At 49.6% G+C, this 19,054-nt stretch overlaps 4 protein-coding genes across 4 annotated transcripts; 1 reads left to right on the top strand and 3 right to left on the bottom strand.

Annotated features, from left to right (window-relative positions):
* Positions 1-9,524: 9,524 nt before the first annotated feature.
* LOC135392338 (uncharacterized) lies at positions 9,525-10,346 on the bottom strand. The gene has a single exon (XM_064623055.1). The coding sequence runs from the start codon at positions 10,344-10,346 to the stop codon at positions 9,525-9,527; it is 822 nt and encodes a 273-aa protein (XP_064479125.1).
* A 78-nt stretch (positions 10,347-10,424) lies between these two features.
* On the bottom strand, positions 10,425-11,273 carry LOC135392337 (uncharacterized). The gene has a single exon (XM_064623054.1). The coding sequence runs from the start codon at positions 11,271-11,273 to the stop codon at positions 10,425-10,427; it is 849 nt and encodes a 282-aa protein (XP_064479124.1).
* Positions 11,274-11,992: 719 nt separating this feature from the next.
* LOC135392336 (uncharacterized) lies at positions 11,993-12,610 on the bottom strand. The gene has a single exon (XM_064623053.1). The coding sequence runs from the start codon at positions 12,608-12,610 to the stop codon at positions 11,993-11,995; it is 618 nt and encodes a 205-aa protein (XP_064479123.1).
* Positions 12,611-13,649: 1,039 nt separating this feature from the next.
* On the top strand, positions 13,650-14,636 carry LOC135392335 (uncharacterized). The gene has a single exon (XM_064623052.1). The coding sequence runs from the start codon at positions 13,650-13,652 to the stop codon at positions 14,634-14,636; it is 987 nt and encodes a 328-aa protein (XP_064479122.1).
* Positions 14,637-19,054: the final 4,418 nt, after the last annotated feature.

Genomic DNA, 19,054 nt, shown 5'->3' with positions numbered 1-19,054 from the left:
TACTACGCGTCCTTCTACTCGGGCAGCATAATGCGATATACGCTGAATTTTTGCGTGTGAAAATTGCAAGGCACTGCTAAGCAATTACACACACATACACACGACAGCGCATACAACACACGACGGGGAAAAGGCTTAAGACGGCTTAAGGCTTAAAGGAATAATCGCAGCAGTAGTGCTAGGTCCTGTCGTACTCTAGGGGTGTCCAGTTAGCAACCTGGATCCCTGGGCCCTGCCCTCAGTCCTTCGCGTATATTTTCCCGCGCGGCGCGTGTGCGGAGGGTTCTCTGCGAGGTTATAACATGCATAGACATGCAAAAAGGAGTCATACACAAATAGTACAAGTAAAAATATATTTGTTCAAGCCAATTATAATGCCAATCAAGTTGAAATGTATTTATTAAAGCAAATAGTGTTGGGAATTGTGCCAATAGTGATGCCAATCAGGTGAAGGAGAAAAACCCAGCTGAAAATCCTTCACCACCTGAAACAGAAGAAACAAAACACAATACAGTACATGTAAACAATATACATAATTTATTTGCTATTAATATTCTAAGTCATCAGATTCTGAAAGAAAACATAATATCAACATTCATCACATTGCTTACCAATTGTTCACTTACGGAGCCCCACACCAATGACCTTACTTATTATAATATGAAACTACATTGGCATTCAATAATGAATACAGTATTGTGGCCACACCGGATAATCTGAAAAAATAATTTTAATATCAACACACTGTCATTATTGCAACAATAATCTCATTTAATATCGTATTCTATTTTCAGTAATACATACAGTATTGAGGCCACACCAGATAATCTGAAAAATATACATTTTAATATCAACAACCCTACTTGAATCAATGGAAAGACAATGGGACATGAGTGACAAGAACGACACGAACACAAGAGGAAATAAAATCTATAACACTGCATTCAATCAAAGAAGATATTCTTAATCAATACGATTACAATCAAAATTACAAGTTTTATTGTAAAAAGTCTTATATTCCTATACGTGACCACCATAGTGCAGCTTTAATTACAAGTTCTGATAGATGTATGTAATTAATTGTGAACAGCAGAGACCTCGGAAGACCTTGGGACACGAACGACAAGAACGACACCAACACAAGAGGAAATAAAATCTATAACACCACATTTAATCAAAGAAGTTACTCTTAATCAAAACAACAGAGGAGGAGAATAATCTATCACAAAAACGAGAAACAAATCATCCTCGTGACATAATATAATCGAACACTACATAATTTTCATTCTAACAGGGCCTACAAGCCTTACTTTGTTTTATGAATCCAACACAGAAAATAGATATGATAAAAATGAACTTCACCACATAGCACGATCCTAGCCAACAACCAGCTCTAATAATATATCCACTGATTTGTTGAAGACGGGAGGCGTACGCCTGTTTTGTGACAGTTAACATTTCGAGCACAATAGGGAAGATAAGTCGATTATTCCAACAATACGCGACTTTTAATTAATCAATTTCTTATTAAGTGAATAGCATAGACATAAGGAAATAATGAGAAACGTCACAATCAACAGCTAGCATTAATAGAGAGCCACACCTGCAGACCTGACAATCAAAGCAAGACGAATTTAATACAGACTTAACGTTGAAGAACTCACTCTAAGCGGCGCCACGTAAACATCAATGAAGGAAAATAATCTATCATTGAACCATCATAAAATCATCTTCGTGACTTAATCTAATCGAGTACTATACAATTTTCATTCTAACGAACAATACAAACCTTACTTTGACAGAGGCATCCAACTCATGGGTTCAGTACGATACCTGAACATCTCGGTTTTTCTCCAAAGCCTAGAGACATATTATCCCTCGGATATACGGCCAAAGCACTGCGCATGCTTTATCACTCAAAGAGTTGAGAGCTATATTTCTTCTTCAAGCAAACAGGGAGCTATCGAGGTCAGATAAGGTCGTACAAAGGCGATATATTTTATTGTGCAGCGCAAATAGATGTCGGTCTTATTCGTGGGGATCACTATCTGTTCGCATCCTTTCCTTGAAACGGAAGTCTTTCGTCAAAGTGGATGACATAGTCGGCTAAGTTTGTACAGAGGCAATATTTTTTATTGAACATGTAGAGAAAGTCCAAATTATTAAATGATAGCAACAATACTCAATCAGAAACTAGAAACAAATTTAATTACACCAATTTTTGTAATATCTTGCAACAGAAAGTTCTATAAGGAAGAACCACACAGAAAAATAAATGTGAAACACAACTCAGAAGTATGAGGCATTCCTAACTCAGCTTATTTTTACTGATGTCAATCGAGTGACCAATTGAAACAAAGACAAGACAATAATTATTTCAGGTTTATTCAGTCATTCAATCCAATATCAATTATTCAGAACTTTCTAAGCAAGCGAGAAATATTTAAAAGTTTTTCTATAGAGGAAATCGACAGACACAATTAATACATAATAATAAAAATAATGTTTTATTGGTGCCCAAGAACGGTCGTAATAACATTCTAAACCTGAGAATTTTGAAACGATAAAATTAGCATAGATATGCTGTTAATTAAGTATAGACGCGCACTTGAAAACAGAAGAGACAATTGCACTACATTGAAGACATGGACAGATTTTGTACACGCTAATATGAGTCATGGGAAGATGTGATAAAGAACTGCTTCGAAAAGGAAGAGCCGCGAAACGATTTCATTATCGGTGCATTTCAATACGTCCTAGACATGGTCGTATTCGGATATATGGTACAAACTACAGAATTGAAGATGCAATAATTTATATGCCACATCTACAATGCTTATAAAAATATCTGCACATCAACGTCGGAAGGGTCACTGGGATTGATGGCGGAGTTTTTGAGGTTTGCTAACGAATAACTGAAATACACTAGACCAGATGTAATTGCAATCATTGCATTGGGCATTGCATTCATCAAGAAAGCAGTGAGGTCAAATTATCAGATACAAGCGGTCTATGTCGCACGATTCATTACGGATTTGTTGAAATTACACATATCTGAGATGGAAAGTACATAAAATCTTATCACATGATATGTTCAACTACCACGGCAACGCAATTATTTTCTTCTACTAGTTCTTGCAACGATGTCGAATGAGCAGAAGTTCAATATTGCCATACAAGGTCTGATGTATCATCACTTATTGAAACTCAACGAACATATTGCCACGAATCATCATCGCGAAACTTCCAGGGCAGCCACGAAACGGTACGTCTCATCCCGGCGCATGCAGAAGAAGATAGCAAGAAGCTTCCAGACACATCGCCTACTCTGTGGCAAACGCACGTGCTGTTTCTGGACTTTTCGGCGCGCCGCTTAAATGCTTGTGCGCTTCAAGCTGGAGCATTCATTCTTTGGACTCAGTTGTGTTCAGAGAGCTATCACTCTTGTGTTTTGCTACCAAGTAGTCTAATAAACCGTTCGCTGTTTATTCGACGACTCGCCGACCCATTTCGCTTCGTGACATTTCTGGTGGAGATGCAGGGTATCCCTTGTTCAACGGCCTGGAAGACCAACTGCGACAAAGCAGAAGACAGCTTGGTCTGCCTGCAGAATTCGGTCCATTAGAACCCTCTAAACGCAAGAATAAGATGACTGCGGAGACCAGTACCTAAGTGGTGCAACCTGTTGCCACGCCCATAGACCCTGCACGGTCGCCGAAGACATTCAGCGGGGCGTATTACGACGACGTGGACGATTGGGTCTACCACTACGAGCGGATCGCCAAGTTCAACAACTGGAGTGACGACCAGAAGCTCGTCACCGTCTATTTCTCCCTGGAAGGCACCGCGAAGACATGGTTCGAGAACCGGGAGACTTCGCTCACGTCGTGGGACGTCTTCAAAAGCAAACTCCGCGAGGCGTTCGCTTTTCAACAACGAGCTGAACGCGCTGAACATCTGCTCCAGAGACGGATCCAGCTGCAAAACGAAAGCGTTACAGGATTCGTTGAAGATGTGTTGCGGCTCTTCCGGCGAGCTGATCCCAAAGCATCCGAGGAGAAGGTTCAGCGACTCATGAGGGGCGTAAAAGAAGAAATTTTTCACGCCCTGTCCCGGGATCCACCCGCCACGACCGACGCTTTTCTGGACGAAGCCGTCCGCATTGAGAGGACCCTGCTCTCTCGCGCTACCGTCGACCAACAACACCAGGGCTACGGGGCTTTCTCCACGACCGCTGGCCTCGACGTCGGATCGCTCAGAGAGCTGATTCGAGAGGTGGTACACGAAGAAGTACGAGCTCTCCTCTGTCCTGAGAAGGCTCAAGACCCTTTGTCTTCGATCGGTGCGATCATCAAGGACGAGGTTCAGCAGGCAATCCAGACATCGTCAACCGCCAACCCCGACGCCGAAGTACCGAGACCAACCTACGCCGCCGCTCTGAGACAGGTGCCACCTACTCGTCGCCGATGTCCCTACCGACGACTCGGCCTTCCCGGTTTTTCGCCCGACGCCCCCCGCCCCCAGCGCGGTAGTCGCCCCGCCCCAATTGAAGACTATCTACGGCAGCAGAATGCTTCTGCTGGCTCGCGACGCGACCTGTCCCCGAGCGTCCCCCACCGCAGCAGGTCGCCAGGAAGAGCACGTTCACCGTCACCGGCAAGACGACCTGTGTGGCGCAGCCCTAACCGGGAAAACTGAAGACTGCAGCTCCGGGAGGTGAAGCTGCGGACCGACGACAAGTTACAATTCCTCCAACTCGATGAACAGCAACGCAGCACCAACACGACGCTCGAAAAATTACCAATAACCTGAAAATACTCATCGACGGCCATGAGATGATTGCGTTAATCGATACCGGAGCCGACGACTCTGTTATAAGTGGTAGGTTGGCTAAGAAGCTTCGCAAGGTGCAAACGAAGTGGGATGAGCCTAACATCGGCACTGCTGGTGGACACGTCGTAACACCGACTGGCCGATGCACGGCAGTCATACAAGTGCGTGACATCCAGCACGTCGTCAGCTTTGCCGTCTTGCCGAACTGCCCACGGGATGTAATACTCGGAATGGACTTTCTAGTCGAAAACGAAGCAATCATCGACTTCACAAATGGAGTTATCTCTTTTAAAACGCCGGAAACAGCAGAAGACAAGTGGTGGGCACGAATAACCCCGGAGAAACGCGCAAACACTGACGTAACCGCCGTGACGACTCAGCACGTCAACCTGCCTCCCTTGTCGTCAGTCTTTGTGACCGCTACGTGCGAGAGAGCACCGAGTGGCTGTTTGTTGGCTGAAGGCAACACGCAACTTCTCCTCGAACGAGGAATTGGGATAGCAAGAGGAATTGTGCCCGTAAGAAAGGAATATTCGAACTCCTGGTCACAAATTGGAGCCTGGAGCCACAACCTGGAGCCACAACACCTGGCGAACGGCACGATAGCCGTCATCGTAGACCAATACGCCACCACGGATGTTTGCCTGATGGACACTGCTCGCATCGCGGTCACCACGGAACACGAGGCCGAACATTTCGACGTAAACCCTCAACTCAATACAACTCAAAAGCAAACCCTTCTCCAGATGCTCAACGATTTCAGTGACTGCTTCGCTGCATCGTCGAAAGTAAGACAAACGCCCATTGCGAAGCACCGCATCATCGTCGACGAAAAGGCCCGTCCAATTCACCACATGCCGTACCGGGTCTCCTGCAAATAGCGAGAAACGATCCGAACGCAAGTAGAAGAGATGCTAAGTGATGACATTATCCAGCCGTCGACCAGTCCGTGGACATCGCCGGTAGTACTAGTGAAGAAGAAGGACGGAACACTCAGGTTCTGCGTCGACTACCGGAAACTCAATGAGATAACGAAGAAGGACGTCTACCCGTTACCGCGCATCGACGACACGCTCGATCGCCTTCAAAACGCAAAATTTTTGTCTTCCATGGACCTCAAGACGGGGTACTGGCAAATTGAAGTCGACGAACGGGACCGTGAGAAGACTGCCTTCGTCACTCCGGATGGACTTTACGAATTCAAAGTTGTGCCTTTCGGCCTTTGCACAGCACCAGCGACGTTCCAGCGTGTTATGGATACAGTTCTCGCCGGGTTGAGGTGGCAAACCTGCCTGGTGTACCTCGACGATGTTGTCGTCTTCGCAAGAACATTCGAAGAACATGTTGAATGGCTAAAGCAAGTCCTCGAGGCTATCAGAACTGCAGGGCTGACGTTGAAGCCTCAGAAGTGTCAATTCGGCTACGAGGAACTCAGATTTGTCGGCCATCTCGTGAGCAGCGACGGCGTACGCCCCGACCCCGAGAAGACGGCGGCCATCGCAAATTACCGTGTTCCTTCTAACGTGAAAGACGTTCTAAGCTTTCTTGGCCTTTGTGCCTAGTACCGACGGTTCATTCCAAACTTTTCAAGAATTGCGTCACCCCTGAATGTCCTCACAAAGGACGGATCCACGTTTATCTGGAGTGAAGCCCAGCAACAGGCGTTTGATGAATTGAAGACGCGTCTACAGACCGCACCCGTGCTTGCCCACTTCGATCCAAACGCCGAAACAGAAATACACACCGACGCAAGCAACGATGGTCTAGGAGCCGCGCTCGTTCAACTTTACGACGGCGTTGAACGTGTCATCGCTTACGCAAGCAGAACGCTAACCAAGGCAGAGAAGAACTATTCGACGACCGAAAAAGTGTGCCTTGCACTCATATGGGCCATCACAAAGTTGCGCCCCTACCTGTACGGACGGCCGTTCAAGGTGGTAACAGACCACCATTCTCTGTGCTGGCTGGCTGGTTTAAGGGACCCCTCAGGACGCCTAGCGAGATGGAGCCTACGATTACAGGAGTATGACGTAACCGTCACTTACAAGTCAGGAAGAAAACACAACGACACCGACTGCCTGTCCCGAGCACCACTCCAGCGACAGGACAACAGCCTCGAGGACGACGACGCCTTTCTCGGTCTAATGAGCGCGACTACCATGTCTACCAAGCAGTATAACGACCCCGAATTGAAGACACTCGTCGACTATCTGCAGGGCCGCGCCGACAATGTTCCTCCCATCTTCAGAAGATCACTCCCAAGTTTTTCCCTACGTAATGGTGTCCTCTACAAAGAAAACCACGCACCACAAGGCGCTACGTGGCTTCTCGTTGTGCCTGGGGACATGCGCATCGAGATTCTTGAATCCTGTCACGACGAACCGTCATCAGGTCATTTGGGATACAGCCGGACACTGGCCCGTATAAGGGAAAAGTACTACTGGCCAAAACTGGCCAAGACCGTACACCACTACGTAAGGACGTGCCGGGAATGCCAACGACGAAAAACGCCGCCGGTACGACCTTCTGGGTACCTTCAGCCAATCGCACCGCCGTCGGCGCCGTTCGAGCAAATTGGGATGGATCTACTCGGGCCCTTCCCACGTTCGTCTTCCGGAAATCGTTGGATAATCGTCGCCACCGACTACCTGACACGCTATGCTGAGACTAAGGCACTTCCACAGGGCACAGCAACAGAAGTGACGAAGTTCTTCATCGAGAACATCGTACTACGGCACGGAACTCCGACCGCCTTAATCACCGATAGGGGAACGGCATTTACAAGCAGGCTAACACAAGAAATCCTTCGACTCAGCCACACCCCTCACCGGAGGACAACGGCGTACCATCCGCATACCAACGGGCTCACCGAACGCCTAAACAAAACCCCTGCCGACATGATTTCGATGTACGTCGACGTCGAGCACAAGACATGGGACGAAATACTGCCTTACGTCACGTTCGCCTATAACACGGCTGTCCAGGAAACAACGGGATTCACACCGTTCCGCCTTGCACACGGCCATGACGCATCGACTATGCTGGACGCGATGCTGCCCCACGAACCCAGTGATGCGGAAAACGACGCTATGGACTTCACACAGCGAGCAGAAGAAACCCGCCAGCTGGCCAGACTACGGATTGGTCAACAACAACGCGTCGATGAAAGAAGACGAGGTATGGGTTTGGACGCCGATTCGACAACGAGGCCTGAGCGAGAAGCTACTGAAGCGGTACTTCGGTCCCTACAAAGTACTTCGATGCATTGGAGACCTGGATTACGAAGTGGTACCTGAGGGCAGCGTTCCCTCTCGACGACCCCCGAGGACTGAAATAGTTCACGTCGTTCGACTCAAGCCGTACTACAGCAGGTAGCGCTGAAGACTGCTTGGAAGGAAACAAGATGAAAAAAAAAAAGAGAAGAAAAGGCATCGAGACGATGCCATGTCTATGGAGGGGGCAATGCCACGAATCATCATCGCGAAACTTCCAGGGCAGGCACGAAACGGTACGTCTCATCCCGGCGCATGCAGAAGAAGATAGCAAGAAGCTTCCAGACACATCGCCTACTCTCTGGCAAACGCACGTGCTGTTTCTAGACTTTTCGGCGCGACGCTTAAATGCTTTTGCGCTCCAAACTGGAGCATTCATTCTTTGGACTCAGTTGTGTTCAGAGAGCTATCACTCTTGTGTTTTGCTACCAAGTAGTCTAATAAACCGTTCGCTGTTTATTCGACGACTCGCCGACCCATTTCGCTTCGTGACAATATCAACTGCGGTGGACCACCGGACGATTTTCATGTAAGACTGTCTTGTACGCCATTCAAGAGCGTTCATACAAAGAAAGGAAACATCAATAAGAAATTGTGCACACTTTCTTACTGCTAGGGAGAAACGGAAGCTCTGAAAATATTAAGATAGGCAGCTACATGTACTAGCCAGCGACCCGTACATGTACTCAACGACTTTTTCGCACAAAAAATAAGAAGAGGGACACCGAACGTTATCCGCCGTGCTATGCACTCATTGCCGCAAATTCCAAGTGGGTAAAAAGTCGCGATCTCAATCGCAACGGAATGCTAATGTTCAAGGGTGGACAAGCAGCATGCTAACCTAACAAAATGCCTTAATTTCATGAGGAGTTACAAGGGACACCAGCTCCTTAAGCGGCTTTCTACACATATGTGTGACAATTCACTTACGAACACTACAAGCATGTGTTACAGTTGTAGCGGCACCTGCTGACAACGACGAGCCCTGTCTATGCCCTGCTCGTGCTGACTGTTCGTGCGATTATTCCTTAGTTGAGATCCGGCACTCACGCAGTAAAGTGGTTGTTGCGTCTGTCTCCTCTATTGTCGTGACTTGACTTCCTTTGGCACCCTGCCGGACCTTTGGAATACAGTACAGGGAGAGCAAGTAGGTGACGATGTTTATTGGATGGTGCTTAGGAGAAGAATGAATAAGCGTGAGCAATCGCGTGGGCGTGCAGGCGCTGAGTCGTCGTCTTCAACATAGTATTCACCAGCCTGCCACCCACAGATGAGAACGACGTAGTGTTTCAAGATTTCGGCTATTTTTCTTGTGACTCGAGCTTGTAGAGGTGTTGGACGGGTCTCCTGAGTGTCGTTCTACCAGGAGTCCTGATCAGACATACCCTAACTCGTCCATCTGAACCTGTGAAAACTTTATCAACGAGGGCCATTTTCCATTGAAGCCTGGGACAGTTGGGCTCTTTGACGAGAACTACATCTCCGTGTTCGAACGTCGCAGTCGTTTGCCCCTTTGGAGTGGTATGCAGAACGTAGTTCCGAGAGGTATTCTTGCTGCCACCTATTCCATACTGCATTGAGGTAGTGCAGCTGTCTTTTCCATGTCTCCCTTATCTTCGTGGACGATGAGTCATGGAATGTGTTCCGCGATGTGGTGGATTCCGTCGATGGTGGTGCGAGTAGACGTCTTCCCATTATCATGGTTGCTGGAGTGAGTGGTGTCGGCTCGGAGTTTTCGTTGTAAACAAAGGTTATAGGTCTTGAGTTCATCAGCGCCTCCACCTCAGCCAGCAGAGTTTGCATTTCGATGAAGTCTACGACGTTCCTGGACAGGGTTTTCCTCAATGCTGATTTTACGGATCTTATCAGTCTTTCATAAAAGCCACCCCACCATGGTGCGCGCTCCGGTATGAATTTCCAGCGGATTCCGTTACGTGAAGAATAGTCCTGCACTAGTGGGTCCGTTAAGATCCTCTGTATGTCCCGAATTTCTCTTGCGACCTTTTTGAACGCCAAGGCATTGTCAGAGTAGGTGGTTTGGCAGATTCCCCTACGAGCTGTAAATCTTCGGAAGGCTTGCAAGAACTTGATCGCCGACATGTCCTCGCACAGCTCTAGGTGCACAGCCCTTGTGACGGCACAAGTGAAGAGGACAATGTAGCCCTTGTGGTAGTTCCTTCTTCGCTTCAACATTACTGGTCCCGCAAAATCGATGCCGGCGACCTCGAAGGGATGACTCATCGTCACTCTGTCAGGTGGAAGTTGGCCATCAGGTTGTGTCAGATGCCTTGCGTCGTTTCTTCTGCATGTCACGCAACCTCATAGTATTCGCTTGACTTGTTGGCGTGCTCGGAGTATCCAGAACCTTTCGCGTAGCTGCACTAAAGTGTCACGCACTCCGCAGTGGAAAACTTGTTGATGGGACTGTAAAATTAAAAGGCGCGCATAATGCGAGTGAGTTGGCAGTATGATTGGATGACATTCCGATAATGTTTGCCGACTACCACCCATTCGTCCTCCAACCCTGAGGATGCGGTCGTCGTCAATAAATGGCCTTAGATCTTTCAACTTCGATGTTCGCTTAAGTGCATTGTTGCTTCCGAGTGCGCTGATTTCGTCCGCGGATGCAGATTCTTGTTCGGCCTGTTGAATCTCACTAGCGCTTAAGGGACCGTTCATCCGACCTATTGCTCTGGAGTTCTTGGTGAATCGAATTATCCACGCTGTTACACGATGGAGGTTATTGACATTGCTGAATCGTCCCAGATCCATCAATGGATCCGAGCACGATGGTGCGATGGTCTGGAGCACAACCTGCTCTTTATGAACGTGAGTGCGTGTCATCTCATTGACTTCAGGAGATGGCCATTTGTCATCAGATTCCGCCAGCCATGGTGGTCCTTTCCACCACAGCTTGGACTGAAGGAATTTCTTGGAACTTGTTCCTCGCGTCAACAAGTCGGCTGGATTTGCTTCTGTTCCCACGTATCTCCATCGATCTTTCTCTACCTTCTGTTGAATTTCTGTGACCCTGTTGCGTACAAACTGCGGCCAGCGGTTTGCGTCCGCTCGTATCCATTGCAAAGCAATCATTGAATCTGTCCAAAAGAAATCGGAGGTGGTGAGCTTGAAATTGTCCCGCAAGTAGCTGGCGAGACGAGCTGACATCAGCGCACCAAGTAGTTCCATACAAGCTAGAGTAACCTCCTTCACTGGCGCTATTCTTGATTCGATGCTATTCGTGTTTTGTATCCGTCCGCGCAGCCGCCGAGACGTAGATAAACAACGGTACCGTACGCGCCGGGGCTAGCATCAGAGAAAACGTGTAGCTGTGGCTGGATCTCAGTGCTCATGTCCAGTAAGTAACAACGTGGTATTTTAATGTCTTTGAGATCCTGAAGCTCGTTGTGCCAAGCGCCCCATTTACGAGCGAGCTCATCTGGTAGCGGAGCATCCCATTCCAACCCGTGCTTCCAGATTTCCTGTAGGAGCATCTTTCCGGTGACGGTGTACGGAAGGATGAACCCCAATGGGTCATATATTTGTGCCACAGAGCGCAGCACCTGTCGTTTCGTGGTCATGCCGTTGTACTCTCCTGATGTGCGGTGGAAGTCAAGTGGGAGAGACAGCGTGTCCTGCTCCTTTTTTTTTTTTTTTTTTGATTGCGTGTTAGCGCCGCGAAGCAACGGTGGCTATGAGCGACGTACAGATGTGGACAGACGGAGAGAGGACAGCAGGAAGGAGTGGGGGACAGGGGGAATAGTATGCGTCCTGGGCCGACTTCAGGGGGAACTGTGCCGACATTCGTCCGGAAAGTCTTCGGAAAACCCAGGGAAAACCTCAGACAGCACAGCCGGCGATAGGATTCGAACCCACCACCTCCCAGTCTACAGCACGACCTTGTCCTGCTCCTGGTTCCAAGGAATGCCAAGTACTTTCGTTGTGTTTCCAATCAAAGCAGCATCCGGTTCTGACTTAAACTTCTCGCGCATCGTATAACTGTTCGAACCCCATTTTTGGAGCTTCATGGAAGCCTTTCCAAACAGCTGTAAGGTTTCGGTGTACATCTCCGCTGCCTCCTCCTCGTTCGCCGCACCAAAAATAACGTCGTCCACGTAAATGGAATTTTCAAGTATCCATGCTAGTCTCGGATGCTCGCTGGCGTGCCGCTGGATGTGGTGCTGTAACGTGGCTGCCAGGAGGAACGTGCTAGGGGCTGTGCCGAAAGTCACCCTAGTCATGCGCCACGTTTCAACGTTAGGTAGTAGCTGGCCGTCTACCGGCGTGGTGCTGTACCACAGCAACCTAAGCGCGTCTCTGTTATCCTCGTGTATGGCGATCTGTAGGAATGCCTTCTGTACATCCGATACCAAGGCTACTGGATAAAGGCGGAAGTTCATAAGTAGTGGCATGATATCCGGATTTAGGTTGGGGCCCGCGTTCACATTATCATTGAGCGAGCTGGTGCCAGCGTCATGAGAGGATGCGTCGAAGACGATCCTCATCTTTGCAGTTATTCGATCCTCCCTGATGACTGCGTGATGCGGCATGTACTATATGTGTGCTGTATTTTGGGCATGATCCATTTCCTGGGTAACCTTTTCTGCTACTCCAGAGACAAGATATTCACGTATGGCTGCGTCGTATCTCGCCATTAACCCTTGTGACTTGGTTAGACGCCTCGTCACTTGTCGAAAGCACTCGGATGTCAGATCGTTCGCACAGAGCACATCTACATTGGGGCATTCGGAGTTCAACACAACCGTCTAGAAGTACTGGAAGCAGTTGAGCTCAGTTTAAGGACTATGCATGGAAGAGGTGAACATCAAAAGATAACAGCCCTGGTGGTGGAACAGATATGCTCTCAAGTCTTGGACGTTCCACCTGATGTCATCAAAGAGCATATGCAGCAGTACAAGCTGGCAATAGCCGACTGTCGCGACGGTGCCCTACGTCAACAAATAGAGATTCTGATTGGTGCGGACCACTACTGGGAATTTGTTACCGGGCGCACTCTTCCGGTGTATCAAGGTGTACAAGCCGTCGAAACGACACTTGGCTGCACGCTGCAAGGACCATGCTCTCTACCGAACGGGGTGCGTACAGCAAGCTGTCACACGGTGACTGTGTTGCACGCAAGCCAACATCGCGAAGCGGTGAACGACATGATGGAGCGAATTTGGAACTTGTACAGCATCGGCATACGTTGCGATGAGACAGACGCAGCACAGCATCACTAACTTCGATAACTTCAAGACGTCCATTCAGTTGAAGAACAACAGGTATTCAGTTGCCTTACCGTGGAAACCAGTTGTGTCGATGCAAGACAACAAGCACATTGCGAAGAAACGTCTTTCACAAGTCACGAGGCGTCTAATCAAGTCACAAGGGTTAATGGCGAGATAGGACGCAGCCATACGTGAATATCTTGTCTCTGGAGTAGCAGAAAAGGTTACCCAGGAAATGGATCAGGCCCAAAATACAGCACACATATACTACATGCCGCATCACGCAGTCATCAGGGAGGATCGAATAACTACAAAGATGAGGATCGTCTTCGATGCATCCTCTCATGTAGCTGGCACCAGCTCGCTCAATGATAATCTGAACGCGGGCCCCAACCTAAATCCGGATATCATGCCACTACTTATGAACTTCCGCCTTTATCCAGTAGCCTTGGTATCGGATGTACAGAAGGCATTGCTACAGATCGCCATACACGAGGATGACAGAGACGCGCTTAGGTTGCTGTGGTACAGCACCACGCCGGTAGACGGCCAGCTACTACCTAACGTTGAAACGTGGCGCATGACTAGGGTGACTTTCGGCACATCCCCTAGCACGTTCCTCCTGGCAGCCACGTTACAGCACCACATCCAGCGGCACGCCAGCGAGCATCCGAGACTAGCATGGATACTTGAAAATTACATTTACGTGGACGACGTTATTTTTGGTGCGGCGAACAAGGAGGAGGCAGCGGAGATGTACACCGAAACCTTACAGCTGTTTGGAAAGGCTTCCATGAAGCTCCAAAAATGGGGTTCGAACAGTTATGCGATGCATGAGAAGTTTAAGTCAGAACCGGATGCTGTTTTGATTGGAAACACAACGAAAGTACTTGGCATTCCATGGAACCAGGAGCAGGACACGCTGTCTCTCCCACTTGACTTCCACCGCACATCAGGAGAGTACAACGGCATGACCACGAAACGACAGGTGCTGCGCTCTGTGGCACAAATATATGACCCATTGGGCTTCATCCTTCCGTACACCGTCACCGGAAAGATGCTCCTACAGGAAATCTGGAAGCACGGGTTGGAGTGGGATGCTCCGCTACCAGATGAGCTCGCTCGTAAATGGGGCGCTTGGCACAACGAGCTTCAGGATATCAAAGACATTGAAATACCACGTTGTTACTTACCGGACATGAGCACTGAGACCCAGCCACAACTACACTTTTTCTGTGATGCTAGCCCCGGCGCGTACGGTACCGTTGTTTATCTACGTCTCGGCGGCTGCGCGGACGGATAAAAAACACAACTGATCGCAGCAAAATCAAGAATAGCACCAGTGAAGGAGGTTACTCTAGCTCGTATGGAACTACTTGGTGCGCTGATGTCAGCTCGTCTCGCCAGCTACTTGCGGGACAATTTCAAGCTCACCACCTCCGATTTCTTTTGGACAGATTGAATGATTGCTTTGCAATGGATACGAGCGGACGCAAACCGCTGGCCGCAGTTTGTGCGCAACAGGGTCACAGAAATTCAACAGAAGGTAGAGAAAGATCGATGGAGATACGTGGGTACAGAAGCAAATCCAGCCGACTTGTTGACGCGAGGAACAAGTCCCAAGAAATTGCTTCAGTCCAAGCTGTGGTGGAAAGGACCATCATGGCTGGCGGAATCTGATGACAAATGGCCATCTCCTGAAGTCAATGAAATGACACGCACTCACGTTCATAAAGAGCAGGTTGTGCTCCAGACCATCGCACCATCGTGCTCGGATCCATTGATGGATCTGGGACGATTCAGCAATGTCAATAACCTCCATCGTGTAACAGCGTGGATAATTCGATTCACCAAGAACTCCAGAGCAATAGGTCGGATCAACGGTCCCTTAAGCGCTAGTGAGATTCAACAGGCCGAACGCTACTGAGTAAGGCAAGAACAAGAATCTGCATTCGCGGACGAAATCAGCGCACTCGGAAGCAACAATGCACTTAAGCGAACATCGAAGTTGAAAGATCTAAGGCTATTTATTGACGACGACCGCATCCTCAGGGTTGGAGGACGAATGGGTGGTAGTCGGCAAACATTTTCGGAATGTCATCCAATCATACTGCCAACTCACTCGCATTATGCGCGCCTTTTAATTTTACAGTCCCATCAACAAGTTTTCCACTGCGGAGTGCGTGACACTTTAGTGCAGCTACGCGAAAGGTTCTGGATACTCCGAGCACGCCAACAAGTCAAGCGAATACTATGAGGTTGCGTGACATGCAGAAGAAACGACGCAAGGCATCTGACACAACCTGATGGCCAACTTCCACCTGACAGGGTGATGATGAGTCATCCCTTCGAGGTCACCGGCATCGATTTTGCGGTACCAGTAATGTTGAAGCGAAGGAGGAACTACCACAAGGGCTATATTGTCCTCTTCACTTGTGCAGTCACAAGGGCTGTGCACCTAGAGCTGTGCGAGGACATGTCGGCGATCAAGTTCTTGCAGGCCTTCCGAAGATTTACAGCTCGTACGGGAATCTGCCAAACCATCTACTCGGACAATGCCTTGACGTTCAAAAAGGTCGCAAGAGAAATTCGGGACATACAGAGGATCTTAACGGACCCACTGGTGCAGGACTATTCTTCACGTAACACAATCCGCTGGAAATTCATACCGGAGCGCGCAAACCCCTGTCGCGCAGGAAAACCCTGTCCAGGAACGTCGTAGACTTCATCGAAATGCAAACTCTGCTGGCTGAGGTGGAGGCGATGATGAACTCAAGACCTATAACCTTTGTTTACAACGAAAACTCCGAGCCGACACCACTCACTCCAGCAACCATGATAATGGGAAGACGTCTACTCGCACCACCATCGACGGAATCCACCACATCGCGGAACACAATCCCTGACTCATCGTCCACGAAGATAAGGGAGACATGGAAAAGACAGCTGCACTACCTCAATGCAGTATGGAACAGGTGGCAGCAAGAATACCTCTCGGAACTACGTTCTGCATAGCACTCCAAAGGTACAAACGACAGCGACGTTCGAACCGGAGATGTAGTTCTCGTCAAAGAGCCCAACTGTCCCAGGATTCAATGGAAAATGGCCCTCGTTGATAAAGTTTTCACAGGTTCAGATGGACGAGTTAGGGTATGTCTGATCAGGACTCCTGGTAGAACGACACTCAGGAGACCCGTCCAGCACCTCTACTAGCTCGAGTCACCAGAAAAATAGTCGAAATCTTGAAACACTACGTCGTTCTCATCTGCGGGTGGCAGGCTGTTGAATACTATGTTGAAGACGACGACTCAGCGCCTGCACGCCCACGCGATTGCTCACGCTTATTCATTCTTCTCCTAAGCACCATCCAATAAACATCGTCACCTACTTGCTCTCCCTGCCGGAACCCTACTTGCCGAGCACCTACTTGCTCACCTCGACTTGCGCTCAGAGTCCGTTGCAAGCGTTACCCGCTCCGTTCACGCATACGGCAATCCGGACCCCGTACCTCCCCCGGCTCACACGGTGCCGCCCGTTCCGGCCATCACACCTTTTGCCGAGTATCCTGATGGTCAGCGCTCGATCTTAAGTCTTTCCGACACTGTCAACACCCTACAATCCAGCGTTGATCGGCTCACGCAGCTTGTAACTGGAATGACCACTCTGGTTGCCTCTACAACCGCGCGACAACATCGATCGCCTTCACCGCACTACCGGGATACCCGTCGCCGACACACTCGCTCGCCCCGACGATACCGCTCTCCATCTCCAGCTCAGTCTTCACCTTACTGTTGGTACCATGCCAAGTTCGGTCTCCGGGCCCGTAACTGTCAACCACCATGTACGTGGCTGGGAAACCACAGCCCCGGCAACTGAACGTGGCCGAAGTCTCTGGGCCTGATAACAGCCGCCTCTTTTACGTCAATGACAGTATCAATCATCTTCGCTTTGTCATCGACACTGGCGCTGAAGTCAATATCATTCCACCCCATCCTTCGGACCGTCATCGCACTTCTCAGCATTCATTGCAAGCTGTAAATTCTTCACCAATTAAATGTTTCGGTGAGCGATCCCTCACCCTGAACTTGGGCCTGCGTCGGAACTTTCAGTGGATCTTCATCATAGCGGACGTCTCTGATGCCATCATCGGTGCGGACTTCCTCAAGCACTTCGATTTGATGGTCGATGTGAAGGGACGACGCCTCATTGATAACGGCACGGGCCTATCTGTCCGCGGACTTCGTGCCTTCTGTAACCCCATTGGTCCTGTCTTCACCCGCCCATCGGCACCTGTGCAGTTCCGTGACATCCTTAAGGATTTCCCCGACATCGTCCGTTTGCCACCTACAGATGCACCCCCTCTCCATACCACCACGCACCACGTCCTCATCAGAGGCCCCCCGGTGCATGCGAAGCCTCGCTGTCTCCCGTCTGATCGCCTTGCCATCGCCCGTCGCGAGTTCGACCATCTCCTCGCCTTGGGGTACATTCGTCCGTCCAGCAGCCCATGGGCTTCGGCATTGCATATGGTGCCCAAAAAGGACCCGGGAGATTGGCGACCGTGTGGGGATTATCGGGCGCTGAACGCTGTCACCATACCCGACCGTTACCCTTTACCACATCTTCACGACTTCGCCGCAAATCTCCACGGTGCCTCACACTTTTCCAAGATCGATCTGATAAAGGCTTACCATCAGATCCCCATGGAGCCCAGTGACATTCCGAAGACCGCAATCACAACCCCGTTCGGCCTATTCGAATACGTTCGAATGCGCTTCGGTCTTCGCAACGCCGCGCAAACTTTCCAAAGATTCATTGACGAGGTCCTTCGCGGTCTGCCTTGCGTCTCCCAGGGCAGTTCTTCGACGCAGCGACTCTAGCCCAGCCCGCACCCGACCCTCTTCACTTCGCCACACGCCTCGAAGAACATGTGACTGAGTTTCGCTTGCCAGTCCCACGCCATTCATCTTCTCGTCCGATATTCGTGCACCCAGACCTTTCCACCGCCACCCATGTCTTCCTTCGCCTCGACGCCATCCGCCGTCCACTCCAGCCTCCTTACGACGGCCCCTTCCTGGTGCACTCGAGGCAAGACAAGACCCTTACCCTCAAATTTCCGGGTCGTCTCGAGGTCGTATCCATAGACCGCGTCAAGCCGGCATTCCTGGACACTTCTCCAGCACCGACCCCTCGGCTCCTGTCCCCTCGCCCTTTACCCCCACAAGCTGCCCTCCCAGCTCCGCGGTGCGTCCATTGGGCTCCAGACTCCCCGCAAATTCACACCTTTCCCGCTTCGTACCCATCCGGGAATCTGCGGCGACGACCCAGCCGCGCGCGGCCTTCCCGACTTCCGCCACGTCTCCCGGCCTTGCCTTCGTCAACCTCCGGTCTAGGCGGGGGGCCCGTGTAGCGGCACCTGCTGACAACGACGAGCCCTGTCTATTCCCTGCTCGTGCTGACTGTTTGTGCGATTATTCGTTAGTTGAGATCCGGCACTCACGCAGTAAAGTGGTTGTTGCCTCTGTCTCCTCTATTGTCGTGACTTGACTTCGCGACACAGTCGCTAAAGAACGGCAGTACATACGGCTAAAGAACATAAGCCGGACTATTTTTTTAAATTCCGTGTTAGCACAGCGAAGCAACTATGGCTATGAGCGGCGTACAGACGTGGACAGATGGAGAGAGGAGAGCAGGAAGGAGTGAGGGACATGAGAGGTTACT

The sequence above is a fragment of the Ornithodoros turicata genome, chromosome 4 (genome assembly GCF_037126465.1).
Source record: "Ornithodoros turicata isolate Travis chromosome 4, ASM3712646v1, whole genome shotgun sequence".
In the NCBI taxonomy this organism is placed as follows: Eukaryota; Metazoa; Arthropoda; class Arachnida; order Ixodida; family Argasidae; genus Ornithodoros; species Ornithodoros turicata.
Note: the sequence above shows the minus strand (reverse complement) of the source record. Positions and strands in the feature narration are given on the sequence as shown.

What these genes read in the sequence shown, in the direction of transcription:
- LOC135392338 (XM_064623055.1), bottom strand. Translation starts at nt 10,346, where the DNA reads ATGAGTCATCCCTTCGAGGTCGCCGGCATCGATTTTGCGGGACCAGTA.
- LOC135392337 (XM_064623054.1), bottom strand. Translation starts at nt 11,273, where the DNA reads ATGTCAGCTCGTCTCGCCAGCTACTTGCGGGACAATTTCAAGCTCACC.
- LOC135392336 (XM_064623053.1), bottom strand. Translation starts at nt 12,610, where the DNA reads ATGAGGATCGTCTTCGACGCATCCTCTCATGACGCTGGCACCAGCTCG.
- LOC135392335 (XM_064623052.1), top strand. Translation starts at nt 13,650, where the DNA reads ATGAGGATCGTCTTCGATGCATCCTCTCATGTAGCTGGCACCAGCTCG.